Source organism: Mobula hypostoma, chromosome 1 (genome assembly GCF_963921235.1).
Source record: "Mobula hypostoma chromosome 1, sMobHyp1.1, whole genome shotgun sequence".
Classification (NCBI taxonomy): Eukaryota; Metazoa; Chordata; class Chondrichthyes; order Myliobatiformes; family Myliobatidae; genus Mobula; species Mobula hypostoma.
The window spans coordinates 177,669,227-177,696,459 of NC_086097.1; the positions used below are offsets into that span (position 1 = coordinate 177,669,227).

The following is a 27,233-nucleotide window of genomic DNA, read 5'->3' on the forward strand; positions in this document are numbered from 1 at the left end:
CATCTGAGAGCTTAAATTGCCTTAATCCAGCTATAATGAAATTTGTTTTTAATCCAGTGTTCGCTGAAACCTTATCCTCTGAAGCTTTGCGTTTGTACCTTCTGCCATTATAACGTTTCATCTCTCGGAACAAAGCGCGCAAGAGGCGGGTGGTTAGTTAGTGTGAGGCGCTGCCTCCTCTCCGTTTTCCAGGCCGTGACTGGATAGACTCGAACGTGGGAGAGGCCTATGGTGCTGATTGGCCTGCAGCAGATGTGTGGCCGGGATCTGCTCGCCTTTGTCGGAGCGACGAGCTGCTATACAGCAGCCACACTGGAGGTGATATATCCCCCACCCCCTGAACAACCGAAGTTTCAGTTTCTGGGGGAAAAAAAGTGGAAGGAGAAGAAAGAGAAGTGGGAAGGTGTTTTAGACATTCATGTATTTACGAAGAGAAGCTGCTCCAGGATTTCGTGCCTTTTAAAGACCCCTGTTCTGGTGAGTATTTGCAATCAGTTTCTAACAAAGCAGCTTATCTTTTCTGCCCGGCTCCTCTTAGCGACGTGGAGACTGTATGAACAGACGCTCTCCCTTCCCGGTTGGGTTGTGTGGAGAGCTGTCGGTGTCAGGAGGAGGGCGGGGGGCTGCTCCTTTGCTCGCCGGAATTTACCCGAGGAGCTCTGTAATTCTGACCCAATGACACAAGACGGTGCTTGGACCTCAGCTGTGTGTGCAGTGTGGGACCGTTCAACCGGGGTTTCCTCTGCTTACTATTACTTCTTTCCTTCCCAACCACTGCTTCCGCTTCTCTCCCCCCAAACCCCAAACACCAACCACCATCCCTCTCCCATCGCACCCCTCCCCCATGCCAGTCCTCAACTTCACTTCCCCTCTGTCCCTGCTTAATCCCCATGGTACCATATGGAGATGACTTGATAGAGGTGTACAGTATAAGATTATAGGCGTAGAGTGGAGACAGCCAGCGCCTTTTTTCTCAGGACGACAATGAGTGATTTTTAAAAAAAGGACATCCTTTTAGGGGGAGTAGAAGAAAGTTTAGGGGAGATATCAGACTTTTTTTTAACTTGGCGTGCTGCGTTCCTGAAACGCACTGCTAGGGATAGCGGTAGAGGCTGATACAATAAGGACATTTAAAAGTTTCTTCGGTAGGCACAAGGATGAAAGAAAAGCGGCTGTGTAGGAGGTAATTACTGTATTAGATTGATCACAGTAGGTTAAAAGGTTGGCACAGCGTCGTTCGGTGCTAGGGAGTTGCAGCTGGAACTGGATGAGGGCGTGAGAGAAGATCATAGAGAGAGGTAGTTACACCCAAGGTACAGGAAACCGGGTGACAGTCGGGAAGGCAGAAGAGGTTAAGGTGTCAGTGCAAAATACCCCTGTGGCCAGCCCCCTCAACAACAGGTATGTCACTTTGGACACTGTTGGTGGGGGGGGGGAGGATGACCTAGCAGAGGAACGTCACTGGGGTCAGGTCTCTGGCTCTGTGACTCAAGGGAAGGGGTGGAGAAGAGGTGAACGGTGGTGATAGATCATTCGTTTGTTAGTAGAAGGGACAGGAGGTACTGTGGGTGAAAACAAGATTCCTGGTTGGTATGTGGCTTCCTGGGTGCCAGGGGCCAGGACATCTTGGCTCGAGTCCTCAGCATTCTCAAGTGGAAGGGTGAACAGCCAAAGGATGTGATCCATGCAGGTACCAGTAACATTGGTAGGATGAGTGTGGAGGTTCTGCAAAAGGAGTTTGGGGAGTTAGGTGCTAAGTTAAAAGGCAGAACCTCCAGGGTTGTAATCTGAGGACATAACAATGTCCAAGCGGTTTCTGTTTTGAGTATGTGGTTCACTGCACTGAAGCCTCTTTCAACAAGGTAGGAGGATGGAAATGCAATGAAGAGCAGTTTGCTTGTCAAAGACCAGGAACTTTGTGTGACAGTGTTGCCACATACCACAAAAACCAACATTTTTGAACAGCATTTTTGCTGCTTCATCATTCTGAATTTTGATAATTTCTTCTTGCAAGCTCCCTTCCTGTTCTTCCACCTTGCAAAGAAATGGCTTAATTACAGAGTCCAGAATTTCCAGATCATTCAAATCCTTGAATCGATTCTGAAAATTTTTCTTCAGTGACTTCAGGTGTAAGCAATACTCTTGCAGATCACTGTTTGTGAAAGAGAGTGCCATATTTTCTGTGCAGGGATACTGTGAGAACATATTTTCTCAATGTTTTGCTTATGTATTTCCAATTTTCAGATAAAAGTGGACACTGCTCTTTTTGTCTGGATTAAATTGAAATTCTCATCTTGCAGTTTCATATTTAGAATGTTCATTTTGTCATATTGGCCAGGTATGCCACATCTCCGCATAGGTTCAATCTTGTTTCTCAAGCTTTTGTCGACTGAGCAAAAATTCAACCACAGTGTCAAAAAGATCAAAGAAACATTTTAAGCAGCAGCCAGTACACTTCAGTGTGAAGAAGCAAGCATTCAAACTCTTCATTGTTATTTTGGTATAACTGGCAAAATATTCTGCTATTTAATGGATGAGCTTTTAATCTTGTTGATAGCAGATATTACAAGAGTCATGCTTGAAAAATGTCATGGCTAAGGGTTTTGGCTGCAAGATGTTGACAATGAATTAAACAATGGATTGCAAACAGACTTGGAAATTAATTTTTCATAAGTGCCACTAAACCAGCATGACATCCTTTCATGTATGGTTCTCCGTCTGTTGCAAAAGGAATCATGTTCCTAATCTGAATACTTTTATCCTCTATATACATTTTGAGCTCACCAGTGATTGATTTTCCGTTGATTTGATTTTCTCTTTTTGCAAAAAAGAATCTATTCATAAACCTTTCCATTTTTGATAAACCGTACATATGCCATTAGCAATGCCTCATTGTCTCACCCAATTGACTCATCCAGTTGTATCCCAAATTCAGTTTTTTGTAGCTCTGTGCATAGTTGATACCAAATGTCTTCACTCATTTTGTCAATATGATGAGCTATGGAGTTATTACTCAGAGGAATTGATTTTAAAATACTGTATCCATTTTGAGAACAGTGGTGAGCACTTCTGATACAGCAGGCATTACCAATCTTTCACCAATTGTATGAGATTTTCCACTTTGCTATCATTTTGGAAATGTTATAAGAAGCAATGAGAACATGATCAAGGTCATTTTTAGCTTTCTTGGCAAATGACTTGAGTGTGCAACACTTTTCAAATGCTTCTTTCATCTTCTGGAACTGAGTACAGGTTTCCCCCACTATCTGAAGGTAGAGCGTTCCTATGAAATGGGGTTCGTAAGCCAGAATGTCGTAAAGTGAATAAGCAATTACCATTTATTAATATGGGAAAAAATTTTGAGCGTTCCCAGACCCAAAAAAAACCTACAAAATCATGCCAAATAACACATAAAACCTAAAATGACAGTAACATATAGTAAAAGCAGGAATGATACGATAAATAAACAAGCTATATAAAGTAGAAATACTTTTCCTTGCTGTCTAGCGCAGTGAAAATCTCACGGCAGCACTCTTGGCGCAAGGGCTCTCGGCAGAAACACTCTCTCCAGTAACCTTTAAGCTATGAAGCTGCCAAATCATACCAAATAACACATAAAAATACACAGCCTATATAAAGTAGAAATAATGTATGTACAGTAGCCAAACTCACTATTGTCGTATTTATTGTTCGAAGCCTTTAAAATCATTCACTGCTTCAGGACACAGTTTCCTCTAAATTCCATTTCTCATCGAGACTGTTAGCCTATCGAGAGCATCTCCAATGTTGGCAATTGCCAATTTTATATTGTAGTCTTTCCAGATCTCTCGCAAAGAAGCTTTGGAGTTGCCCCCTCTGTCAATGGTACTTACAATAAAACGCATCACATTTTGAATATAGTAAGCCTTAATTGTGGCTATTAGGCCTTGGTCACAAGGCTGCAGCAACGATGTCGTATTCGGCGGTAAGGACGCAACAGCAATGTTACCGCCATACTCGGTAATGGCAGGCAGATGAGCAGCACAATTATCGACAATCACAAGACACCTACTATGGAGGTTATTTTCTCTACAGTATTTTTCAACAAAAGGACTAACGTATCCACTCGTGTACTCAGAAAAAAGCACTTGGGTATTCCAACCACTTGGATGTGAATGGAACACAACGGGAAGTGTTTTCTTATCAACACCTTTAAGTGCCCTTGGATTTTCTGAATGGTACACTAGTAGAGGCTTAAGGACAGCATCACCAGTGGCGTTAATAATAGCCATTAGGGTAAACCTGTCCTTGTGTCCCTTAGCCTGCTTTTCTTCTATTGAAATGAATACCTTGCTCGGCAATTTTTTCCAATAAATTGCAGTTTCATTACAGTTAAACACTTATACGAATAACCACCTTCTGTAATTATTTTCTTCAGTTCTGCTGGGAACTTTTTGACAGCTTCAGTATCAGCCAAAGCACTCTGTCCGGTAAACGTTAAACTATGAAGCTGCCCTCGCCTCAGAAACTGACTAAACCTCCCATGGCTACCTTTAAATTCTGCTTTTGCAACACTTTCATCATCATCGTCCAGTGCTTCCTGTTTCGGCTTATTAAAAAGACTGACTGATTTCTCCTTAAGTATAAGAAAACTTAACAGAACACCACGCTTTGTACACCCATCAATCCACTCAAGCAGTAGACTTTCCATTCTATCCATTACTGGATGCCGACTAAGAGAGACCAATTTGCTATGAGCAGAACCAACAGTAACATCAGCAGCTTTCAGAATTCTTTCTCTCTGTGTATAAATAGTACGGATGGTGGACACAGGCAAGTTCAACGTGCAGACAATGTCGTTACTTCGTTCACCACGATCGAAACGCTTAGTTATGTCTAGTTTTACGCTAACACCCTTATGAGCTCTTTTAGGCTTTTCTGATACCTTAGAACTCATCTTGCTAATGGATGCACAAAATAAATAGAGATAAAGCATGTATTTAAGCAGTGCCGCCTAGAATGCAGTTCCGGGGGAGGAGCTTGGCTGTTCGGGCGTGCACTGCCTTTTATCGTAACAGTGAAAACACCTTCTGTTAGCGAAAATGGGTAACTGATGTAGGTCTTTCGTAACAGCGAGGTGTCGTAAAGCAAACATTTGGAAAAAGGGGGCCACCTGTAATACCATAAGTAGCCTTCTCAGGGTACCTTTTACGGAAGTGTTCCTGCAGTCTTAATGGTTTCATGGCTTCATTAGATAGTACAGTATTACAGATAAGACACATGGGCTTCACTGATCTGACAGGAACAGAATAAAACCATACTCTAGATATGCAACACATTGAATTGATGCACTTTCTGTAGTTCCGTTTCTTAGCAGGATTAGAATTCAAGGCTTCACCACCTTCAGACTCGTAGAGAGCATGCTGTACATATTTATCCATAATTATCTGTACATTATAATTAATGGGGCTAAATTAAAATAAAAATTTAATCAAAACTTGGAATGCCTATTGGATGTTGACGACGGCATCAAGTTGACATGGATGGAAAAATGGTAGTGGCACACAAAGGAACAGTGAGGGGAAATTACATTAACAAGGATTCAGATTGGAATCTGAATGGTAGTCAGGATAGAGCTAGTGTTGGCGTGATTGACTAACCGTCTTTCATCCCAAATTGGCTCTTGACTGCACATATGAAGCCAAGGTAGAGGGTTTGACTTGCCAACTTTCAAATTGCATGAACTTGTTCCATACTGCGAGTCAAGGGGAACTGTTGCTAATTTGGTGCATTCCCAATAATGTCTGGTTGGTAAGATCAGAAGAAAGTGCCAATTTTCCGACATATTGTGACGATGAGTACTGACTGCCTGCAGAGCTATGGTTCTTCCTGTGTTACAGTGCCTTATCTTTTTTTTTTGGAAGTGCCTGCTCTACTAACAGTTGGTCAGGTCTTGTGCTTCAAGTCAGGGTTGCTGCTTACCAATTTTTTTTCTCTCTGCTTTTCTCCTCCTCCCCCCCACACAACATTTTCTACTTCCACTAATGCCCCCTTGGGACACGTAAGGACCCCCGTTGGGAATCACTAATCTAGAGCCTGTTTGACATTGGTCTGAGTTAGAATGTACACTGCTACCAAAATGATCGCTGAAAAATCCTGCCACTGGTAAAATGGCCGGCACTTAATTGCGAGGTATTCTAGGTCTGGTGAGCAATATTGATACGTCAAAATTTCTGTTACTGTGAATAGTTAAGTGAGTAGAAGATGAACTGATCTCCAAAAATCATAAAGTTAAAGATGAAACATTCTTTTCAACATTTTAAGCAAGATTTGTGTATTATTTCTGTTTTGTACAACCTTAGAGTGAAAAAAAAGGAAAGGAGCACAATGCAAAAGTTTGGGCACCCCAAGAGATTTGAGCTCTCAGATAACTTTTACCAAGGTCTCAGACTTTAATTAGCTTGTTAGGGCTGTGACTTGTTCACAGTCATCATTGCGAAAGGCCAGGTGATGCAAATTTCAAAGCTTTAGAAATACCCTAACTCCTCAAACCTTGTCCCAACAATCAGCAGCCATGGGCTCCTCTAAGCAGCTGCCTAGCACTCTGAAAATTAAAATAAATGATGCCCACAAAGCAGGAGAAGGCTATAAGAAGATAGCAAAGCGTTTTCAGGTAGCCGTTTCCTCAGTCTGTGTTGTAATTAAGAAACGGCAGTTAACAGGAACAGTGGAGGTCAAGTTGAGGTCTGGAAGACTAAGAAAACTTTCCGAGAGAACTGCTTGTAGGATTGCTACAAAGGCAAATCAAAACCCCCGTTTGACTGCAAAAGACCTTCAGGAAGATTTAGCAGACTCTGGAGTGGTGGTGCACTGTTCTACTGTGTAGCAACACTTGCAGAAATACGACCTTCATGGAAGAGTCATCAGAAGAAAATCTTTCCTGCGTCCTCACCACAAAATTCAGCATCAGAAGTTTGCAAAGGAACATCTAAACAAACCTGATGCATTTTGGAAACAAGTCCTGTGGACTGATGAAGTTAAAATAGAACTTTTTGGCCACGATGAGCAAAGATATGTTTGGAGAAAAAAGTGTGCAGAGTTTCATGAAAAGGACACCTTTCCAACTGTTAAGTATGGGGGTGGATCGATCATACTTTGGGCTTGAGTTGCAGCCAGTGGCACGGGGAACATTTCACTGGTAGAGGGAAGAATTAATTCAATTAAATACCAGCAAGTTCTGGATGCAAACATCACACTGTCTGTAAAAAAGCTGAAGATGAGAAGAGGATGGCTTCTACAACAGGATAATGATCCTAAACACACCTCAAAATCCACAGTGGACTACCTCAAGAGGCGCAAGCTGAAGGTTTTGCCATGGCCCTCGCAGTCCCCCAACCTAAACATCATCGAAAATCTGTGGATAGACCTCAAAAGAGCAGTGCGTGCAAGACGGCCCAAGAATCTCACAGAACTAGAAGCCTTTTGCAAGGAAGAATAGGCGAAAATCCCCCCAAACAAGAATTGAAAGACTCTTAGCTGGCTACAGAAAGCATTTACAAGCTATGATACTTGCCAAAGCTGGTGTTACTAAGTACTGACCATCCAGGGTACCCAAACTTTTGCTCCTGGCCCCTTTTTTGTTATTTTGAAACTGTAAAAGATAGAAATAAAAAAGTTATCTTGCTTAAAATATTAAAGAAATGTGTCATCATTAACTTTATGCCTTTTGGAAATCAGGTCATCTTTTATTTGCTTAGCTATTCACAGTAACAGAAATTTTGACCAGGGGTGCCCAAACTTTTCCATGCCACTGTAAGGTGAATGCAAGCAGGCTTTTTCCACTGAATGGAACTACAACTGGCAGTCATGGGTTAAGGGTGAAAGGTGAAAATTTTAAGGGGAACATGACGGGAAGCTTCACTCACAGGGTTGAGAGAATGTGGAATGAACTGCCAGCATAAGTGCACGTGTGCTCGATTTCAGCATTTAAGTGGAATTTGGATAGGTACGTTGTGTGTGGAAGGCTATGGTCCTGGTGCAGTTCGATGGGAGTAGGCGGTTTAAATGGTTCAGCAAGAACTAGATGAAGAACCTGCTTCTGTGCTGTACTTCTCTCTGATTCTATGTTCTATAACCAATTTCTAGATATCTCACAGTTCCAAAAACACCCGGCGACAGTCCATAACTTGGGTGCTATCTGTGTGGAGTTGTTCATTCTCCCTATAACCTCGCGAGTTTACCTTTGGTATACCTGTTTCCTCTGGCAGGTGTGTGGGATGCTGGGTTTGTTGACTGCTGTAAATTTTCCCCATTATGTGGGTGAAGGGTGCCATCTGGAGAGTTGTGGGGAAGAATAGAAAACAGGATTTTTGTAGAATGATGGTAAATGAATGAATGAAAATCTGCTGAAGGAACTTAGTAGATCGGGCAACATCTGTGGGAGGAAAGGAATTGTCGATGTTCCAGACTGAAACCCTAACTTTGTGTTTCAGCCCAAAAGCTCAACAGTCCCTTCCATAACCCCCACCCCCACAGCTGCTGACTGACGCACTGAGTTCTTCCAGCAGATTGTTTGTTACTCCAGTTTGAGCATCTGCGTTCTCTTGTATCTTTATGATGGTTAGCACAGACTAGGTGGGCCAAAGTGTCTGTTTGTGTGCAGAGAAACAGGCACTCTAAGGTAATTCGTAGGGTACAGGGGATGGGGGTCACAGCATCTGCAATAAAGCATTAAAGCAATATGAGCTAGGGTGGCAAAAAATAAACTCTGATCTCCAACCTGATTCTATGGGTGAAACAGTTGCCGGGACATCAGTTTCCTCGGCTTAAAACCAATTAACTATAGAATAGCCCTGCTTCCTGTGCCCCAGTTGCTTCTGAAAGGCAAATCCCATACCTTCTGAAACTCCTTGAGGTAAGTGGGGGGGGAGGGGACGGAGAGGTTAAAGGAGTTAGACATGGAACAATACAGCACAGGGAAAAGCCCTACAGTCCACAATGTCTGTACTACTACAAACCATTTTAACCTAATATCATTTGCCTGTGCATGATCCACATCCCTCCCTTCACAGCCTGTTCATCTGTCTAAATGTCTCTATCATATTTGTTCTATCACTGCCCCAACAGTCTGGTCCAAGTACCTACCATGCTGTCTGTTTTTTTTAGGAAAAGTGAAGAACCTAATATTTTGTCCTATTGTTCTCATAAGGAAGTACTGCATGAAATGTGCCCTTCAACAGGTACAGGATCTCCTTTGAACTTTCCTCCTCTCACCTAAAAGTTACAGTATGCCCCCAGTATTTGACATTCCTACCCTCGGAAAAGTCTCCTACCACCTACCTTGTCTTTGCCTCTGATATACTTCTATCATGTCTCTGCTCAGCCTTTGCTTGAGATAAAACAATCCAAGTTTGTTTAAACTCACCTAGTTAATACATTCCAACCCAGGTGAACTACATCTGCACTCCTTCCAAAGCCTCCACATCTTTCCCTTAGTACAGTGACAAGAACAAACCACTGTCCTCCAAATAACCAAAAAGTTTTATGCAGCTACAACATGATTTCCCAATTATTTTTACCCAGAGGGTGGTTCTTGAGTATTATATGCAGTTCTGGTCAGCCCATTAAGGGAAGGATGGTGGAGGCTTAAAGGGGGTGCAGAAGAGGTTCACCAGGATGCTGTCTGTATTAGAGGGTACAAGTTATAAGGACAGGTTAGATAAACCTGGTTTGTTTTCTCTGGAGCATCAGAGGCTCAGTGGAAACCTGATCAAACTTTATAAAATTATGAAAGGCATACATAGGGTAGACAGTCAGAAACTCTTTCCCAGGGCAGAAATCTCAAATGCTAGAGGGCATGTACTTAAGGTGAGGGGGAGAGATTAAAGTTCAAGTTTTTAAATTTTCAAATTTCTAACTTAATGGTGAATTATCTAGAAAGCTTTGCTAAGGGTAGCCCTGATAATGGTGTTTAAGAGCTTTTAGATTGACACATGCATATATAGGAATGTAACGGTCTGAGTCATATGCAGGCAGAAGACATTCAGTTTAGCATAGGCACTGTGGGCTAAAGAGTCTGTTCCTGTGCTAAATTTCTTTATTCAATAACAGACTCACAGGGTGCAGTGTCATTTGAACTTTCTATGTTGTCTTTTGTAACTCAAGAGGACATAGAAGCAGAAGCAGCAGCTGGCAACTTGGCCCATCGTGCCAGTCCTACCAATCAATGTGATCATGGCTGATCACTTACCTTGGCATCACTTCCCTGTATTAACCACGCATCCCTTGATCACCTTCATACCTAAAAATCTTACCAATCTCTCTCTTGATTGTATGCAGTGATAGAGCCTCCACAGTCCTCTTGAGGAGGGAATTCAAACGGTTTACCAGTCATTGGATGAAGAAATTACTTCATCTTAGCCCTAAATGACCAGCCACCGTATTTTGAGTCTGTGTCTTGTGATCTTAGACTAGTGAAATATCATCCCCACATCTGGTCTGTCAAACCCCAGAAGATATCAGTTGAAATGAGGTCACCTCTCTTTCTATTAAATCCTTATTCATTGCTTATCCTTAGACTGTTATCCGTTGCTGCATTGTAGAGTGTATGGCCTAGCTACGAGGGCTTTATACTAATCAAGGGACTGATTTGAAATAATACAAATGTTGAACTGTTTTGAAGGAAATTAATAATCGTGATTCGCTTAGTAACTGGTTTCAGCATTAAGATCACTGATGAATTTAAGGGTCGTGATGTTAGTACTTTGCTTATTTTTAGTTGAAGAGGATGTTTCCAGGATTGTGGTAACTGGAATATACTGACATGAGGTAAAGATGATGTTCTGGCATGCCAGGACAGATAAAATGTTGAGCTCAGCAGCACAAGACAGTCAGTATCTGAATAATCCAGTTAGGAATTTGCCTAAAAACTACTTAGAAATATGGAGTTTGAAGCCGCAGGGAGATGTTGAGGTGAACGTCAGAGATTCGTTTGAGGAGAAGCTGGAGAAACGTGGGGGACAGAGGTGTTTTGGTGAGATGTGGGAGAGGGCTCATGAGAGGCACAAATTCAGTAGTCTGCTTCTCTGTTGTTTTTTGTCTATACAGAGAATTTATTACTACCACACAATCACTGCAGGAGCTGTTCAGCCCCTCAAGTCACAGAGCCTGCCAGTTACACACTTACTTTTCCTGTAACCCATTTCGCCTAACATTCCCATCCCCTCTCCCTCCGCTCCCACTCACCTACGCCAAAGATTAATCCATAGTGGCCAACAGGAAGAGCATGTAAATGCCCCACAGAGAGCACTTTGGGTTCCGAATTAACCCAGGCCGGGGGGGCGGTGTGCCACCCTGTCGCGACCCAGGCTGTGTGACACCCTATCAAAGGTGAAGAAAAGGATTACTTCTCAACTGCGGATAGTCAAGTTTCTGTTGTATGCATGAGTTCAATGAGGTATAGCTACAGTGAGAAGCTGTCTTACACTGGAATCACAGACACATGATATAGACAACACTACATCAATTATACAGTGCAAGACAGCAAAGAGAAAACACAATCAGAGACAAGTCCACTGTAGTGCAAGATTGGTCGGTAATGCAAGAGTTGGTCGGTAGTGTTCCATTACTGAGGTAGGTTTAGAGTTGTGCAGGTTGGTTCAATAACCTGATTGTTGTAGGAAGTTTCCTGTTCCTGAACCTGGTGGTGTGGGACTTGAGGCTTCTGACAGAAGCAATGAGGAGAAGGCATGACCTGGATGGGAGGGGCCCATGCTGATAGATGCAACCTTCTTGAGGCAGTGCTTTCTGCAGATGCTGTCACTGGTGAGGAGGGCTCTGCCCATGTTGGAGCATGCTGTGTCCATCTACTCTCTACAGCCTCTTGTGTTGGTGCATTGGAATTGCCATTCTGGTCAATGATGCATCCAGTCAGGATACTTTCCTATTTGTAAATCTGCCCAAATATCTTTTAAATACAGTAACTGTACCGTCTCTACCACTTCCTTTGGCAATTCATTCCATATACCCGCCACCTTCTGTGTGGAAAAACTTGCCCCTTAAACCTTTCCAGTCTCGTCTTAGATCCACGTCTCTTCCCTGAGAAAAAATAAGTCTGTGACCATGTACAGTATCTATGGCCCTCATGATTTCATAAACCTCAATAAAGTAACTCCTCACCTGCCTACACTGCAGGGAAAGCCATCCCAGCTTGTCCAGTCCCTCCTTATAACCCAAGCCCTCCAGTCACTGAAGCCCCCTGTAGGTTACTGTAGGTATTGCAAGATATGTAAAGCTGCATGGTTGAGTATAAAAACTTTGGGTCCCTACTAAGTATAAGGTTTTAAGTGAATATAAAGATCCCTCAAAGTGGAAATATAAAAAGAATAAAGATTGGAATTTATAAAATGTCTTTCACACTATTAATGAACATTAAGCAGTTGGGCAAACTTGTATTGTTTTCTCTGAAGTGCTGGAGGCTAAGGAAAGACCCGATGGAAGTTTATAAAATTATAAGAGGCATAGATAGGGTAGACCGTCAGAATCTTTCTCCAAGGGTAGAAATGTCAAATACTAGAGGACTTGGATTTAATGTGTTGGATGGGTGGAAGTTTAAAGGAGGCAGATACGATGGTAATGCTTAAGAGACTGTTAGACAGACAGATGAGATGAAGGGAATGGAGGGGTGTGAATTATGTACAGGCGGAAGAAATGCCTTTGTTTAATTCAGCATTGTGTTCGGTGCAGAAATTGTGTGCTGAGGGGCCTGTTCCTGTGCTGTGCTGTTTATATTCCACCAGACTTGGGATGTGGGAGGTTGTGAGAAACCCACACAGTCACAGGAGAATAAGCAAACTTGCCTTTGGCATGGTTGAGTGTGGATCACTGGAACTGTGAAGTAGCAGCTGGAGTATCTGCACCAACCTACATCATCACTGGAAGTGTTCGGTAACCCCAGATGCAGCTGCTTAATTTGTAATGTGGATTAATTCCCTTAATAACCAGCAAGTCCTCTTGAGCCAAATAACTTCTAGGATTTCATACTGAACAAGAGTTGTACTAAGTAGATTGCCATTACCATGGTGAAAGATCTTAAGGATCCATCATGTGAGTGAGGTCAGATAGTCACAACCAAGCAACAGAAGTATCTTAAAGGAAATGAGAAGGAGCTGGAGGTGTTTTAGAAAGGAATTGGGGATGATTGGGCCTGCGGAGCTGAAGGCAAAGCTTGAGCTGGAGCAATGGAAATTCAGGAGTTGGAGGAGGGGAGTTCTCAGGACATAGTGAAGCGGAATCAGAATCAGATTTGTTAGCATGGAGTGAAATGTGTTGTTTTGCTGAAGTGCAGTGCAAAGAGTTGAAATAGTGCACAATAAAGAATGGTAGAATGATAGAGAACACTATTACAGTATCAGCAATCACCAATCAGGGTTTCATTCCTGTCACTGTCTGGAAGGTGTTTGTAAGTTCTCCATGTGACCCCGCAGGTTTCCTCCAGGTGCTCTGGTTTCCTCCCATATTCTAAAGAAGTGCAGTTAGATTTGGTGAGTTGTGGGCACGTTGAGTTGGTGCCGGAAATGTGATGAAACTTGTGGGCTGCTCAGCACAATCCTCACTGACTTGATTTGACACAAATGCATTCTCTGAGTTCTTTGATGTACATGCGACAAATAAAGCTGATCTTCTTTTCTTGAATAACAGTGCACTACTCAGAAATAATGGTGATTGGAGGGGAAGAAGTTGTTCCTGAATCATTACGTGTCTTTTATCTCCTGCACCTCCTCCCTGATGGTAGTAATGAGAAAAGGGCATGTTCCAGGTGACGAGGGTCCAAAGTGATGGATGACACCTTCTCGAGGCAGCACCTCATTGGTGGGGAGGGTTGTGCTTGTGATGGAGCTGGGCTGAGTCTACAACCTTCCATGGTCCTGTGCTTTAAAGCCTCCACACCAGGCGGTGATGTAACCAGTCTGAATACACTCCAGTGTATCTCTATAGAAAGTTACAAAAGTCTTTGGTGAGATACCAAAGCTTCTCAATCTCCTAATGAAATGGAGGTGCTGACATTGCCTTCTTCATGAATACAGTCATGGGTTGGGCCCAAGATAGATCCTCAGAGATACTGACATCCAGGAACTTGAAGTTGCTCACCTTTTCCACTGCTGATCCCTCATTGAGGACTGGTACATGTTCTCGCAACCTCTCCTTCCTGAAGTTCACGGTCAAATCCTTTGTCTTGTTGATGTTGAGTGAGAGATTAGTGTTGCAACACCATTCAATCATCTGATCTATCTCCCTCCTGTATGTCTCCTTGTCATCAACTGAGATTCTACCAACAAAGGATGGCTTTTGAGTAGTGCTTTTCCACACAGTCATGAGTGTAGAGAGAATAACGTAGTGGCTAAGCACCTACCTTGAAGTATGTATGCATTGATTATCAGTGAGGAGGAGGTGTCATCGCTGATGTTTACTGACTGTGGTCTCTTGGTGAGGAATTGAGGATCCAGTTGCAGAAGTAGGTACGGGTTTAGAAGCTTGTTGATTAATACTCAGGATGATGGTGTCAAATGCCAAGCTATAATCAATAAATGGCAGCCTGGTGTTTTTTTTTAAAAAAAGATCCTAACATTTGTCACATGTACATTGAAAGAACACAGTCTATACTCTTATCCGTAGATGCTGCCTGGCCTGGCAAATTCCTGCAGCATTTTGTGTGTTGTTTTAGATTTCCAGCATCTGCAGATTTTCTCGTCTTTGTGATAATTAAACTAATTCAGATTCTGATTCTGACAATTGGCTTGAACGTTTCTTGAAACTAGCTGGACAGTAGGCCAATATAGGAGGATCTGCTGACCAGCAGTGACCTAAATCCTCCAGGTGAAGGTAATAGCAAGTAGCTTGGCACCTTCTTGTGTTCTCCCTAACTCTCTGTGCTAACTGAGAACTAGCTGTAAATGTTACATCAATCCTTCTTGAACTATATCCTAGTTAGGTTTTCTTGTTGATGTCAAATTAACAAGCCATTCGTCTGTCTGGTCTGTATCAATCCCCATCCAGCATATGCTGTTTTACTTTTACTATTGTCACATGTTCTGAGATACAGCCTCTGACACCAATGGGATATTAAACTTTGGAGCACCATAAATTGGTAATTGCTTTAGTCCCTAAATTGCCAAGATACAGGAATAGAATTAGGCTCTGCCATCTTGGCAAATTTTATTCTTTCCAACCCCATTCTCTTGAATTCTCCCCTTACCAGATAATCCCCTTGCCAATCACGAGTCCTTAAGTAGTCTCTGATGACCTCCACAGTCCTCTGTGGCTACAAATTCCACACTCACCACCTCCTGGTTGAAGAAACTCCTCCTGATCTTAGTTCTAAAGGGGCGTCCCTTTATTCTGCAGCTGTGCCCTCAGCTGCTAGACTCTCCACAATGGTAATATCCTCTCCATGTCCATTCCACCCAGGTCTTTCAGTATCCATTTTATTATGTTGCATGCGAAAAGCTTTTGCTGACTTGCCATCTGGATTGACCATTCCATACGTACTGTAAATACATTGAGGTAATAAAAGGAAAACAATGCAGAATATAGTGTTACAGTTGCAGAGAAAGTGCAGTGCAGGTAGACAATAAGATGCAAGATGATAATGAGGTACAGTAGATTGGGAGATGAAGAATTCATGGTCAGAGTTTGCAAGGTCCGTTCAAGGGTCTGATAGCAGTGGGACAGAAGCTGTCCTGGAGCTGGATAATGTGTTCTCAGGATATTGTGTCTTTTGCTCGATGGGAAGGGGAGAAGGAAGGATTGACACGGGAGGGAGCAGTCTTTGATTATGCTGGCTGTTTTCCCAAGGCAGTAAGAAGTATGGACAGATCCAATGGAGAGGAGGCTGGTTTGTGTGATGCTGTTGTCTCAGTCCTTTATTCCACAGACTCCCTTCAACTTTTCACCTTGATCATTCCATGTGGGGGAAAAAAGCTCCACATTCTGGATACCTGTATTGCTTACTTCCTTATGACATTGAAGGAAGGCTTTTGGCCCACTGGACACTCAGAACATCCGCTACCTCATTCGTGTCCCTTTAATCTACTACACTCACACCAACCATTCTCCAGTTTCCTGTCCTTCACCTAATCTCCAGGGGCAATTTATAGGACCCAATTAACCTATCAACACACAAGGTTTTGGGATGTGGGAGAAAACCAGAGCATCCTGGGAAAACCCATGTGATCATTGGGAAAACGTGCAAACTCCACCCAGGGAGCATCCGAGGTCAGGTTTGAACCTGTGCCTTTGGAGCTCTGAGCCAATGGGATCACAACTTTTCAGGGAAAGAGGTCTCCTCTGATTCCTCTCTTACCTTTGCTGCTTTGAATGTCCTTATGAGGAGCAATCTTGTAATGAAATTTAAAAGGAAGGGATGATTTGATTTAATTCCAATACTGAATCTGAATCCAGTTTCTTACTGACTTCGGTGATGGGAAATTTGTTGTTTTGCAGCAGCGGTACAGTGCAAAGACATAATATTACTATAAATTCCAAAATAAGTAGTGCAAAAAAAAAAGGAAATGTTTATGGACCATTCAGAAATCTGAAGGCGGAGGGGAAGAAGCTGTTCTTCTTCTCTGGGGTCTTCAGGCTCCTGTACCTTCTCCCCAACGAGAAGAAGGCATGTTCCAAATGGTAAGGGTCCTGGTGATGGATGCCACCTTCTTGTCCTCGGTGGTGGGAGGATTGTGCCCCTGGTGGTGGTGGGGGGGGATCGTGCCCACATTGGTGGTGGTTGGATCGTGCCCACGGTGGTGGTGGGGGGATCGTGCCCTCGGTGGTGGGGGGAGGGCCATGCCCTCGGTGGTGGGAGGATCATGTCCACAATGGAGCTGACCGTGTCTACAACACTCTGCAGCCTCTTGCGATCCTGTTATCTGGAGCCTCTGTACCGGCTTGTGATGCAACCAGTCAGAATGCTCTTCGCTGCACGTCTAGAGAAACTTCGTTGAAATACTGAATCTTCCCTCACTCCTAGTGAAGCAAAGCTGCCAGTGTGACTTCCTCGTGACTGCATTGATATGCTGAGTATCACTGGCAGCTATAAGTGTGCAGTTTTCTCACTTGCTAACATCACAGTCTTATGCAGCCTAATTAGTGTTGAGTCATACTTAAGATCAGTTACTGGAGATATATTTTGATATGGGATTACGTTCCCATCTGTGATTTTCTTCTTCACCTTGCTAATTGTTCAGTTCCCTAACACTGGAAAATTCTGCCTCATTGAGGCAGCAATATTTCCAGCTTGTCGACCTCTACTCAATGTTGTACTTAAAGTAATATATCTCAAATCATTCTGGCAGATGCCATCGTCAAACAAAACTGACGTTCAGCCACAATATCTGCTCTGAGATGAGGAACCAAACCTTGAGCAGGGGGTGGTCGTCAAGGAGAGGCAGAGAATTACAGGGGAGACTTCCAGAGCTCGAGGCCCCGTGCAGCTGGAGGTACAGCTGCTAATGCAGGAATGTTGGAACTGGAGCAGCACAAAGATCCTGAGTGACTGCAGGGTGGGAGAGACCAACACTGCATGATGTTCAAAGAATGACTCAATTTGTAATCCAAGCTGAACCCATTGTCATTGGCACAAGTCTGGTGAAGTACAGGTACAATGGAGAACTTGCCTGTAGCAGCAATATGAACACAGACAACATGCAGAACATAACTTGTACAATTATCCCATACTGTGAGCAGGGGGGCGGGGGGTGGAATACACTTGTTCAATAGCAAGACTTTAGTTCAGAAAAGAAGACTCAATTGAATACAAGTGGAAGAAGTGGTCTGTATTGTTCTGTTGTTGAGCGAACGTTTGGGTTGTGCAGGGAGGTTCAAGCACCTGATGGTTGTGGGAAAGTAGTTGTTTCTGAACCTCATGCTGTAGAGCTTCAGGCCTTCTGCCTGACAGTAGCAAAGAGAAAAGGATATAAGCAGAGCATTATGTTCCCGGATGTAAACGTCACTAATCGGCGTCAAACCACAGAGCTTCATGGCTAAGAAAGCACACCAGCATCTCTATTGCCTCAGGATGCTTGAGCAATTTGGCATGACCCCTCCGACTCCCACCAATTTTTAACGATGCACATTGAGAGCATCCTAACTGCCTGCATCATAGCTTGGTATGCAGCTGCTCTGCCTGTGACCAAAAGAAACTACAGTGAGTTGTCGAGTTCAATAGATCATGGAACCCAACCTCCATTCTGTCTGCACTTCCCACTGGCTCAGCAAAGCAAGTGAAATAACCCTACCCATCCCAGACGTTCTCTGTCTTCCTCCCCCCACTACCACCAGGCAGAAGGACAGCTTCTATCCTGCTGCTATAAGACTACTGTATGGTCCCCTTGTACGATGAGGTAGACTCCTGATCGTACACATTCTTGTCTCCCTGCACTGCACTTTCTGTAACTGTAACACTTTATTCTGCACTTTGTCATTGGTTCCCTTGTACTACCTCAGTGTATTGATCTGTACTGATGAAGTGATCTGTTTTGATGGCATGCAAAACAAAGTTTTTTCACTTTACCTTGGTACACACAACAATACTAAATAATAAAAAAATGGTAACTCATTGAAGGAGGATACATTGTGACAGTCTGACCAAACAGACTTTTATTCCTGTGTCCGTGGACCCAGTGAATTTCCAGATTCTGTGCTATAACATAGCAACAACGCTACCATTCTTCTTGTGAAATGGCGCTGAAAGGTATTGGTGAGGTACACTGGAGGGACCTGTGGGATGGGGACAGTATTGTCGATGTTTCAGGATTGGGGGGGGAGCGTGGGCGTGGGATGATGAATTCCAGATAAGGAAAGCACCAGCTGACATTGCCTCCATAGTGCCTTGAACACTGCCAACTATGGACACAGAGGTACTGTTTATTTTCAAGACATTACCTTTCCTATTTACATGTTGAGGCATGCTGAAATGTTTAGCGAACCAGTTGAACATCTGCGAAGCATTTGCATTATTCTAGAAGCAAGCATGCCTCCTGAATATGCCGTCCAGATGATCAGATTAAAAACACATATTGAAAAGGAGAAAACAGCGTGCCACGCATTCAGGGTGACGTCCGACAGTAATCCATACCTTTTTCTTTACACATGCGAGTCTGAAGAAGAAAATTAAAATGGAAAAGAAATTAACTCTTAACATAGTGGGTAATAATATAGCTCCTGGCTGCTTTTAGATAAAGCATCAGCATTGATATTGTATGGTATTGAAGTTTCCAGTAATGTGATCCTTGAATTTAAATGAATATATATGCAATTTGGAGATTCAATTCGGCCTTTCAATTTTGCTTCCCAATTCGGTAAGATTGTGGACGATCTGATTGAAAGTGTCTTATGATTGTTACGTGCTGTGATATAGTTTTAAAAATACTTTTGTCTGCATGCCATCCAGACAGATCATTCCATACGTAAGAGGATTGAGATAGTAAAGGAAAACGATGCAGAATATGGTGTTACTGTCACAAGGTGCAGTGCAGATAGATTGTATCTCATCTGTAGGAAAACAATGCAGAATATGGTGTTACTGTCACAGAGACCAGTGCAAGTAAGATTGTATCTCATCTCTGCATTCCTATTGATTGATCCTGGTAATCTTTCATCCACTTGCTTATCTACAATCCAACTATCCCTGCCTTAAAAATATTCAACCAGCTTCCACACTCCACTGAGGAGGAGAACTGGGGACTGGAACCTTGTCAGATACAGGCTCTGAGATCAGTTTATCATCACGCACCAGGGTGCAGCGAAATTCCTTGCTCACATGAAACTCACAGAGTGAACAGTGTACATGAAAACAACAATAAATCTACCAATAAATACAGCGACAAGTACAAAAACACAAATTGAAGTAGTGTGAAAAGAAATGCTAAAATAACAATGTAAGAGGTAGAATGAAAGGTTTGAGAATATGGCTAGAACGCTGGATTGAGTTGAAGTGATCTGAAGATCAATAACTCAGTCTTCCTTTGCTTTTGTCAGTGTAAAGGAGGCCACATTGTGAGAACCAAATGCAGTGTGCTAAACTGAGGTGCAAGTGAGCCGTTGTTTCGGTTGGAAGGCCTATGTAGGTGACTGCATGGTAGGGAGGGAAGATGGAAAATAGAAGAAGTCACGTCTCTTGCCACTGATTGTCAATGTCCTTTGACCTTGGCTGATTCGGAAGGTGCCCTGAGGGGTGCAGTAGGGTAGAGATGATAAAGCAAACCAGGAAGGGAGTAGACCATTCAGAATGCCAATTAGAGAGGAGAGTGAGATTCATTCAGTACAGAAACGGGCCCTTCAGCCCAACAAGAGCAGGAATCCAGAAATTAGAGCAGTCACAGTTAAAGGCTCTGTCAACTATAGCTGAGGGGAAACCTCAATGAAATATTCTGAATTTCTTCATGCTTATGGACAGAAATGTCAGCAGTTCCCTGTGGAACCACTGGCATTTCTCCGGAAAATCGTGAATATTACCTGGTCACTGCCTGATTGGTGTTTGTGAGACCTAATCGGCCACTGGTGTTTTCAAAATGACAGTGCCGATCCAACTTTGGATGTGCTTTGGAACTTCTATTGTCACAAAATGTGCTGCAAAAATGCATGATTTTACGTCATTATTTTAGCCAAAAATTGTACATTGGTGCAGTATAGCATACCGACAATTCCCACAAGCATAGCAATATCCAGAGGTAGATAAAACTAGAGGATACAGAATAAGAGGAAAGAGATTTTAAGGTGACTTTTTTTCACCCTGAGAGGTGAGTAACTGAAATACACCGGCTGAGAGGGGGATGGAAGCAGAGTCACTGACACTGATTAAGTGTCTAGATGGGCACTTAAATCATCTAGACATAGAAGGTGACTGAAGAGGCATCAATCCAAGGGTTGGCCACAGTAGCATAAATTACATGGCAGCTTATCATATAGTGGGAGCTTGCTGTGTTCAAATGAGTCACCAAGTAAACTACAATACTATCTTGTAATTAATTGTTATGGAACCCAGTGAGATACCCAGGCTAATTGTTTTGCTTCTTAACATGCTTCCAAACCTTTGCATGCTGTGTTTGGTTAGTAAGCTTTGTGTCCTGTGTTACCAGAACTCACCCAGAGAGGGGAATGAGAGACTGAAGATGAGGTGCCATGATGCGAAGAAGACGATGCTACACTAAGGACTTGGCTAAAGACATGAAACTGAGACATATCTTCCTGTCTGTCCTGTTTTTTGGATGCGTGGGTCTGCTATTCTTCGTGTACCTTCAAGCACAGATTGAAGAGCAGTCTCCAGGTTAGTCACTGGGGTTTGCTTGCAAGAAACTGGGCTATAATTTCAAGCTAGCTGCATTGAGTCGGACCACACAGAAACAGATCTTATGGTCCACCCAGTCCATGCCTAACATCTCACATGCATGGATCTTAGAATGGCTGGCAATGGAGTTAACTGCTTCATGTTCATCAATGTTTTAAAGATCAGCAAATGGTAGGAGCACTTGGCAGTATCTGTGGAGAGAGAAGCAGAGCTAATATTTCAGGTTGGAGGCCCTTGATCAGAACTGGAAAAAGAGGGCGAAAAAAGGTGGTCTTAAGAGGGTGGAGGAGGGATGGATAGTGCAAAGGGTTAAGCTGGGATTGCTATGGTGGTAAACTGATGGTCAGATGATTATTGAGAGCAGTGAGTGCGAGAGAGGGAGTGTGTGTGAAATAAAAGAGTGAGAGACTATGAGAGTGTGTCTGTTTGTGTATGCGAGAGGGAAAACTACAAAAAAATATAAAATCTGTGAAATTCAGATCTGCAGGAAATTCCCAGTAGGTCAGGCGGGTAAAACCAAAGAGTGCAATTCAAAAAACTTGTGTGCCTTTCTGGTCACTCCATTATAAGAGGGATATAGAGGTGCTCAGGAGTTCTGCCAGATGCTGTGTGGATTCGAGGGAAGGAGAGGTTGGTTAAGCTTGTGTGTTTTTCTCTGGAGTGTTGGAGGCTGAGGGAAAATCTGATAGAAGTTTGTAAAATTATGAGGTGCATAAATAGGGTAGATGGTCAGAATCTTTGTCCTACCATAGAAATGTCAAGTACTTGCATTTAAGATGCAAATGAGAAGCTTAAAGAAGATATGTAGGGCAAGTATTTTTTTTGCACAGAGTAGTGGGAGCTTGGAATGGCTGCCCGGGATCATAGTGGAGGCAGATATGATAGTTGTGTTTAAGAGATTTTCAGATAGCTTCGTGAGTATGCAGGTCTTGGGATATGGACTATGTGTACGCAGAAGAGATTTGGTTTAATTCAGTATAATGTTTGGCGCAGCCTTTGTGAGCTAAAAGGTCAGTTCCTTACTCTACTTGTTTATTTATTTTTTATTTAGAGATACAGCGCAGTAACAGGACCTTCTGGCCCAATGAGACCGGGCCGCTCAATTACACCCATGTGGCCAATTATCCTACTAACCTGTACGTCTATGTGATGTAGGAGAAATCCCATGCAGTCACAGGGAGAACGTTCAATCTACTTGCAGACAATGGCTGAACTGAACCTGGATTGCTGGGGCTGTGATAGCATTACATTAACCCCTTCAGTACTACGTCGCCTGTACTGTTCGAAGAGTCAGTATTATCGAACCACTTACAAGTCCCTGGTTATCAACAGCAGAATCAGCAGGTTCTGGTACACAGGGAAAGTGAGTTACCTGAAACTGCTGAATATGATATTAATTCCCGATGAATGGAAGCTGCCCAGACAGAAGGAGAAATGCTGCTGGTTGATGTTATATTGTACTTTATGATAACAGTAGGAGAGGTTCTATATAATACAGAATGCATAACCAGTGAACACTACAGCCATTGTGTTGTGGGGAAGAGTTAGTGAGTTAAAATGCCTGAACCACCGGGTCAGTGGGTTAAGGTAGCTCTGGAAAGTACTGGTGTTTGTTAGGTATAGGGATACACCTGGTCACCTCACTGTAAACTTTCTTACTGCTATACACGACCAATCATTCCTCTTCCCTCTCAGTCTTGGCTCAAGGTAGCAGCTTGACCAGAAATGTGCACTTGTACTCTTTTCCTCCACAGATGCTGTCTGACTCAGAGAGTTCTTCCAGCATTGAATTTTTTAATAGTGCATGCTTCATTTATGAAGGGGAAAGCAGACCATCAGGAAGAGACTATTTGGCACATTATGTCCCTGCCTGTTAGCTATTAATTAGTTGGGCAATCCATGGTCTTGTGGGTTAGGGGACATCTGGTGCCGGATCCTATTGCATTTTAAATAATGAGAGGGTTTCAACTCCACCACCCTTTCAGGCAGTGAGCTGCAGGTTGTAGTCACTGAGTGAAACCCTTTTCCTAATTTCTTTAATTTCCCTCACGAATTTTTACAGATGCACCATAGAAAGTATCCTGTATGGATGCATTACCACTTGTTATGGTAACTGCTCTACAGAAGACCACAAGAAATTGTGAATTCCTTCATTGAAAGTGCCAAGACAAAGCTTTCAGCACGATCTTGACCAGCAGGGAAAATGGGCTGCAAAAGGACAAATGGAATTTAAGACCATAAGATATAGGAGCAGAAGTAGGCCATCGAGTCTGCTCCGCCATTCAGTCATGGGCTGATCCAATTCTTCCAGTCATCCCCACTCCCCTGCCTTCCCCCCATACCCTTTGATGCCCTGGCTAATCAAGAACATATCTATCTCTGCCTTAAGTACACGCAATGACTTGGCCTCCACAGCTGCTCATGGCAACAAATTCCAGATTTACCACCCTCTGACTAAAGTAATTTATCCGCATCTCAGTTCTAAAAGGACGTCCTTCAATCCTGAAGTTGTGCCCTCTAGTTCTAGACTCCCCTACCATGGCAAATAACTTTGCCATATCTAATCTGCTCAGGCCTTTTAACATTCAGAATGTTTTAATGAGATCCCCCCTCATTCTCCTGAACTCCAGAGAATACATGGAACATAGAATAGTACAGCACAGTACAGGCCCTTCAGCCCACAATGTTGTGCCGACCTTCAAACCCTGCCTCCCATATAACCCCCCACCTTAAATTCCTCCATGTACCTGTCCAGTAGTCTCTTAAATTTCACCAGTGTATCTGCCTCCACCACTGACTCAGGCAGTGCATTCTACGTGCCAACCACTCTGAGTGAAAAACCTTCCTCTAATATCCCTCTTGAACTTCCCACCCCTTACCTTAAAGCCATGTCTCCTTGTATTGAGCAGTGGTGCCCTGGGGAAGAGGCGCTGGCTGTCCACTCTATCTATTCTTCTTAATATCTTGTACACCTCTATCATGTCTCCTCTCATCCTCCTTCTCTCCAAAGAGTAAAGCCCTAGCTCCCTTAATTTCTGATCATAATCCATACTCTCTAAACCAGGCAGCATCCTGGTAAATCTCCTCTGTACCCTTTCCATTGCTTCCACATCCTTCCTATAGTGAGGTGACCAGAACTGGACAATACAGCCCAAGAGCTGCCAGAGGTTCCTCATACAGTAACCCTTTCATTCCTGGAATCATTCTCGTGAAACTTCTCTAAACCCTCTCCAATGTCAGTATATCCTTTCTAAAATAAGGAGCTCAAAACTGCACACAATACTCCATGTGGTCTCACGAGTGCGTCATAGAGCCTTAACATCACATCCCTGCTCTGATATTTTATGCCTCTAGAAATGAATGCCAACATTGCATTTGCCTTCTTCACCACCAACTCAACCTGGAAGTTAACCTTTAGGGTATCCTGCACAAGGACTCCCAAGTTCCTTTGCATCTCTGCATTTTGAATTCTCTCCCCATCTAAATAATAGTCTGCCCGTTTATTTCTACCACCAAAGTGCATGACCATACACTTTCCAACATTGTATTTCATTTGCCACTTCTTTGCCCATTCCCCTGAATTTAATACAGATAAGTATGAGGTGTTGCATTTTGGGAGGATAAGCCAGAGTGGAGGAAAGATTCTACGAGTGGTCCCCCACGTCCTTCTCACAGAGCAGTTTTTTTTTACGAGGCCGAGTTGCGAGCTCGACACTCAACCGGGCACAGATGGACAGCGTGCCCGGGAGCGGCCCGACTGGATTCGAACTCGGGAACCTTCGCTCCGGAGTCCAGCACTGATGTCACTGCGCCACCAGAGGAGCTTTAGCACAGTGGCCTTCACAAATCAGGGCACTGAGTACTAGAGTTGGGAAGTTATAGTGAAATTGCACAAGAAGCTGGTGAGGGTGAATTTGGAGTATTGTGTATAGTATTGGTCAGATATCAATAAGCTCAAAAGAGTGCGAAGAGAATTTACAAGGACATTGCTGGGACTTGAGAACCTGAGTTACAGGGAAAGGTTGAATAGGTTAGAATTTTATTCTCCAGATTGCAGAAGAATTAAGGGAGGTCTTATGGAGGTATACAAGTAAATGAGGGGTATAGATACTGTGAATGCTTGTAGGCCCCTCAGGTTGGGTGAGATTAGAACTAGAGGTCATAGGCTTAGGATGAAGGATAAAATATTTAAGAGGAATCTGAGGGAAAATTTATTCACTCAGAGGATGGTGTAAGAGTGCAACAAGTTGCCAGCAGAAGTGCTGGATGCAGATTCAATTGTAGTATTTATGAGAAGTTTGGATAGGTCCATGACGGGAAGGGTTTGGAGCCCACATCACTTGCCTAAGAGATTCTAAAACTCCTGGCTGGAGTGGATGTGGAGCAGATGTTTCCAGTAGCGGTAGAGTCTAGGATCAGAGAGCACAACCTTGGAATAAAAGGACATCTCTTTAGAATATACATGAAGAGGAATTTGTTCAGCCAGAGGTTGGTGAATCTGGAATTCATTGCCACAGATGGCCATAGAGACCAAGTCATTGAGTATATTTAAAGTGGAAGATGATGGGTTCTTGATTGGTAAGTGTGTCAAGGATAATGGAAAAAGGCAGGAAAATGTGGTTGAGAGGGAAAAATAAATCAGCCATGATCGAGTGGTGGAGCAGACTCGATGGGCTGAATGGCTGATCTCTGCTCCTATGCCTTGGCATGCAGAGAAGCTTATATGACTGACTCAGATATTCTTTAAAGCAAAGATTCCTCTGTCAGAGCCCAGACCAGCAAGAAATGTGATTGAATCGATGCAACTAATATTAAATAAATGTCCTCAAAATATTGGCAGTCATTCCATGCAAATAATGGCATTTAAATAGCCTTGACATGTTCATTTTTATGTGTGTTAAGGCATTATTTCATCGGCAATAGACGACTTTACAGCCAAGGAAATAATATTTTTGATGAGAACATATGACTTTTATTACTTGCCAGTTTCTCTGTCCTGTGGAAAACAACTACTTTGACCTCAATGCAACTATTTTGAAGAATTAATTTGCCCATTGAGGATAAAGTTAATGTTCTCCCTACATTCAATGCTGTAGTATCATCCATATGGAACTCCAGTGGACATTGAAAACTGTAAATTGATGATAATACCATGAATTTCAAGCATTTATTTGGTTATCTGCGAGGAGTGGCTGGAGCAGAGGAATCTGACGAGGCATCCAGTGGAGGTGTACTAAACAATGAGAGCCATAGATTCAAGTTCAAATCAAGCTTATTGTCACGTGCACAAGTAGAGTGAAAAACTTGCAGCAGCATCACGGGCACATGGGTACAGACAACACACAAATATAAATTATACATAAATTATGAAGATCACACAATGTAATTGAAGACCCCACCCACTCCAGGCATTCTCTCTTTTCCCCATTTCCATGAGACAGAAGAGAGCAAAAGCCTAAAAACATACCACCGGGCTCAAGGGCAGCTTGTAGCCTTCTGTTATATGACTTTTGAATCGTCCCCTAGTACGACAAGGTGAACCCTTGACTTCACAATCTATCTTGATGTATCCTTCCACCTTATTGTTCGCCTGCACTGCACTTTCTCTGTAATTGTAGCACTTTATTCTGAATTCTGTTATTGTTTTACCTTGTACTACCTCAGTGCACAGTTGTGATGAAATCATCTGTATGGATGGCATGTCAAGCAAGGATCTTCACTGTACCTTGGTACATGTGACAGTAATAAACCAAACCAAGAGAGAAGCAAAAGAATATGCACAAACTGGTCCTCAGTGCAAAAACAGACACCAATCAGAGACAAGCCTATTTTAACACAAGAGGTGATCCATATTACTCCTTTGCAGAGGTAGAATGTATGAAGTATAGAGTAGTGGTTAGAGCAGTGTTTC

General features: G+C 43.0%; 1 protein-coding gene across 2 annotated transcripts in view; it reads left to right on the forward strand.

Moving 5' to 3' along the window:
• Positions 1–275: 275 nt before the first annotated feature.
• The window catches only part of LOC134352785 (carbohydrate sulfotransferase 9-like), a 75,225-nt gene continuing 48,267 nt past the window's right edge, over positions 276–27,233 (forward strand). Inside the window, exons 1-3 of one of the 2 annotated variants that reach the window (XM_063060255.1) lie at positions 276–477; positions 9,145–9,218; positions 21,114–21,301. In XM_063060255.1, the coding sequence (XP_062916325.1) occupies positions 21,157–21,301 (145 nt within the window). In that variant the 5' untranslated portion in view covers positions 276–477; positions 9,145–9,218; positions 21,114–21,156. The remainder of the gene's footprint in view (positions 478–9,144; positions 9,219–21,113; positions 21,302–27,233) is intronic. The other variant, XM_063060245.1, reaches the window with a different exon arrangement.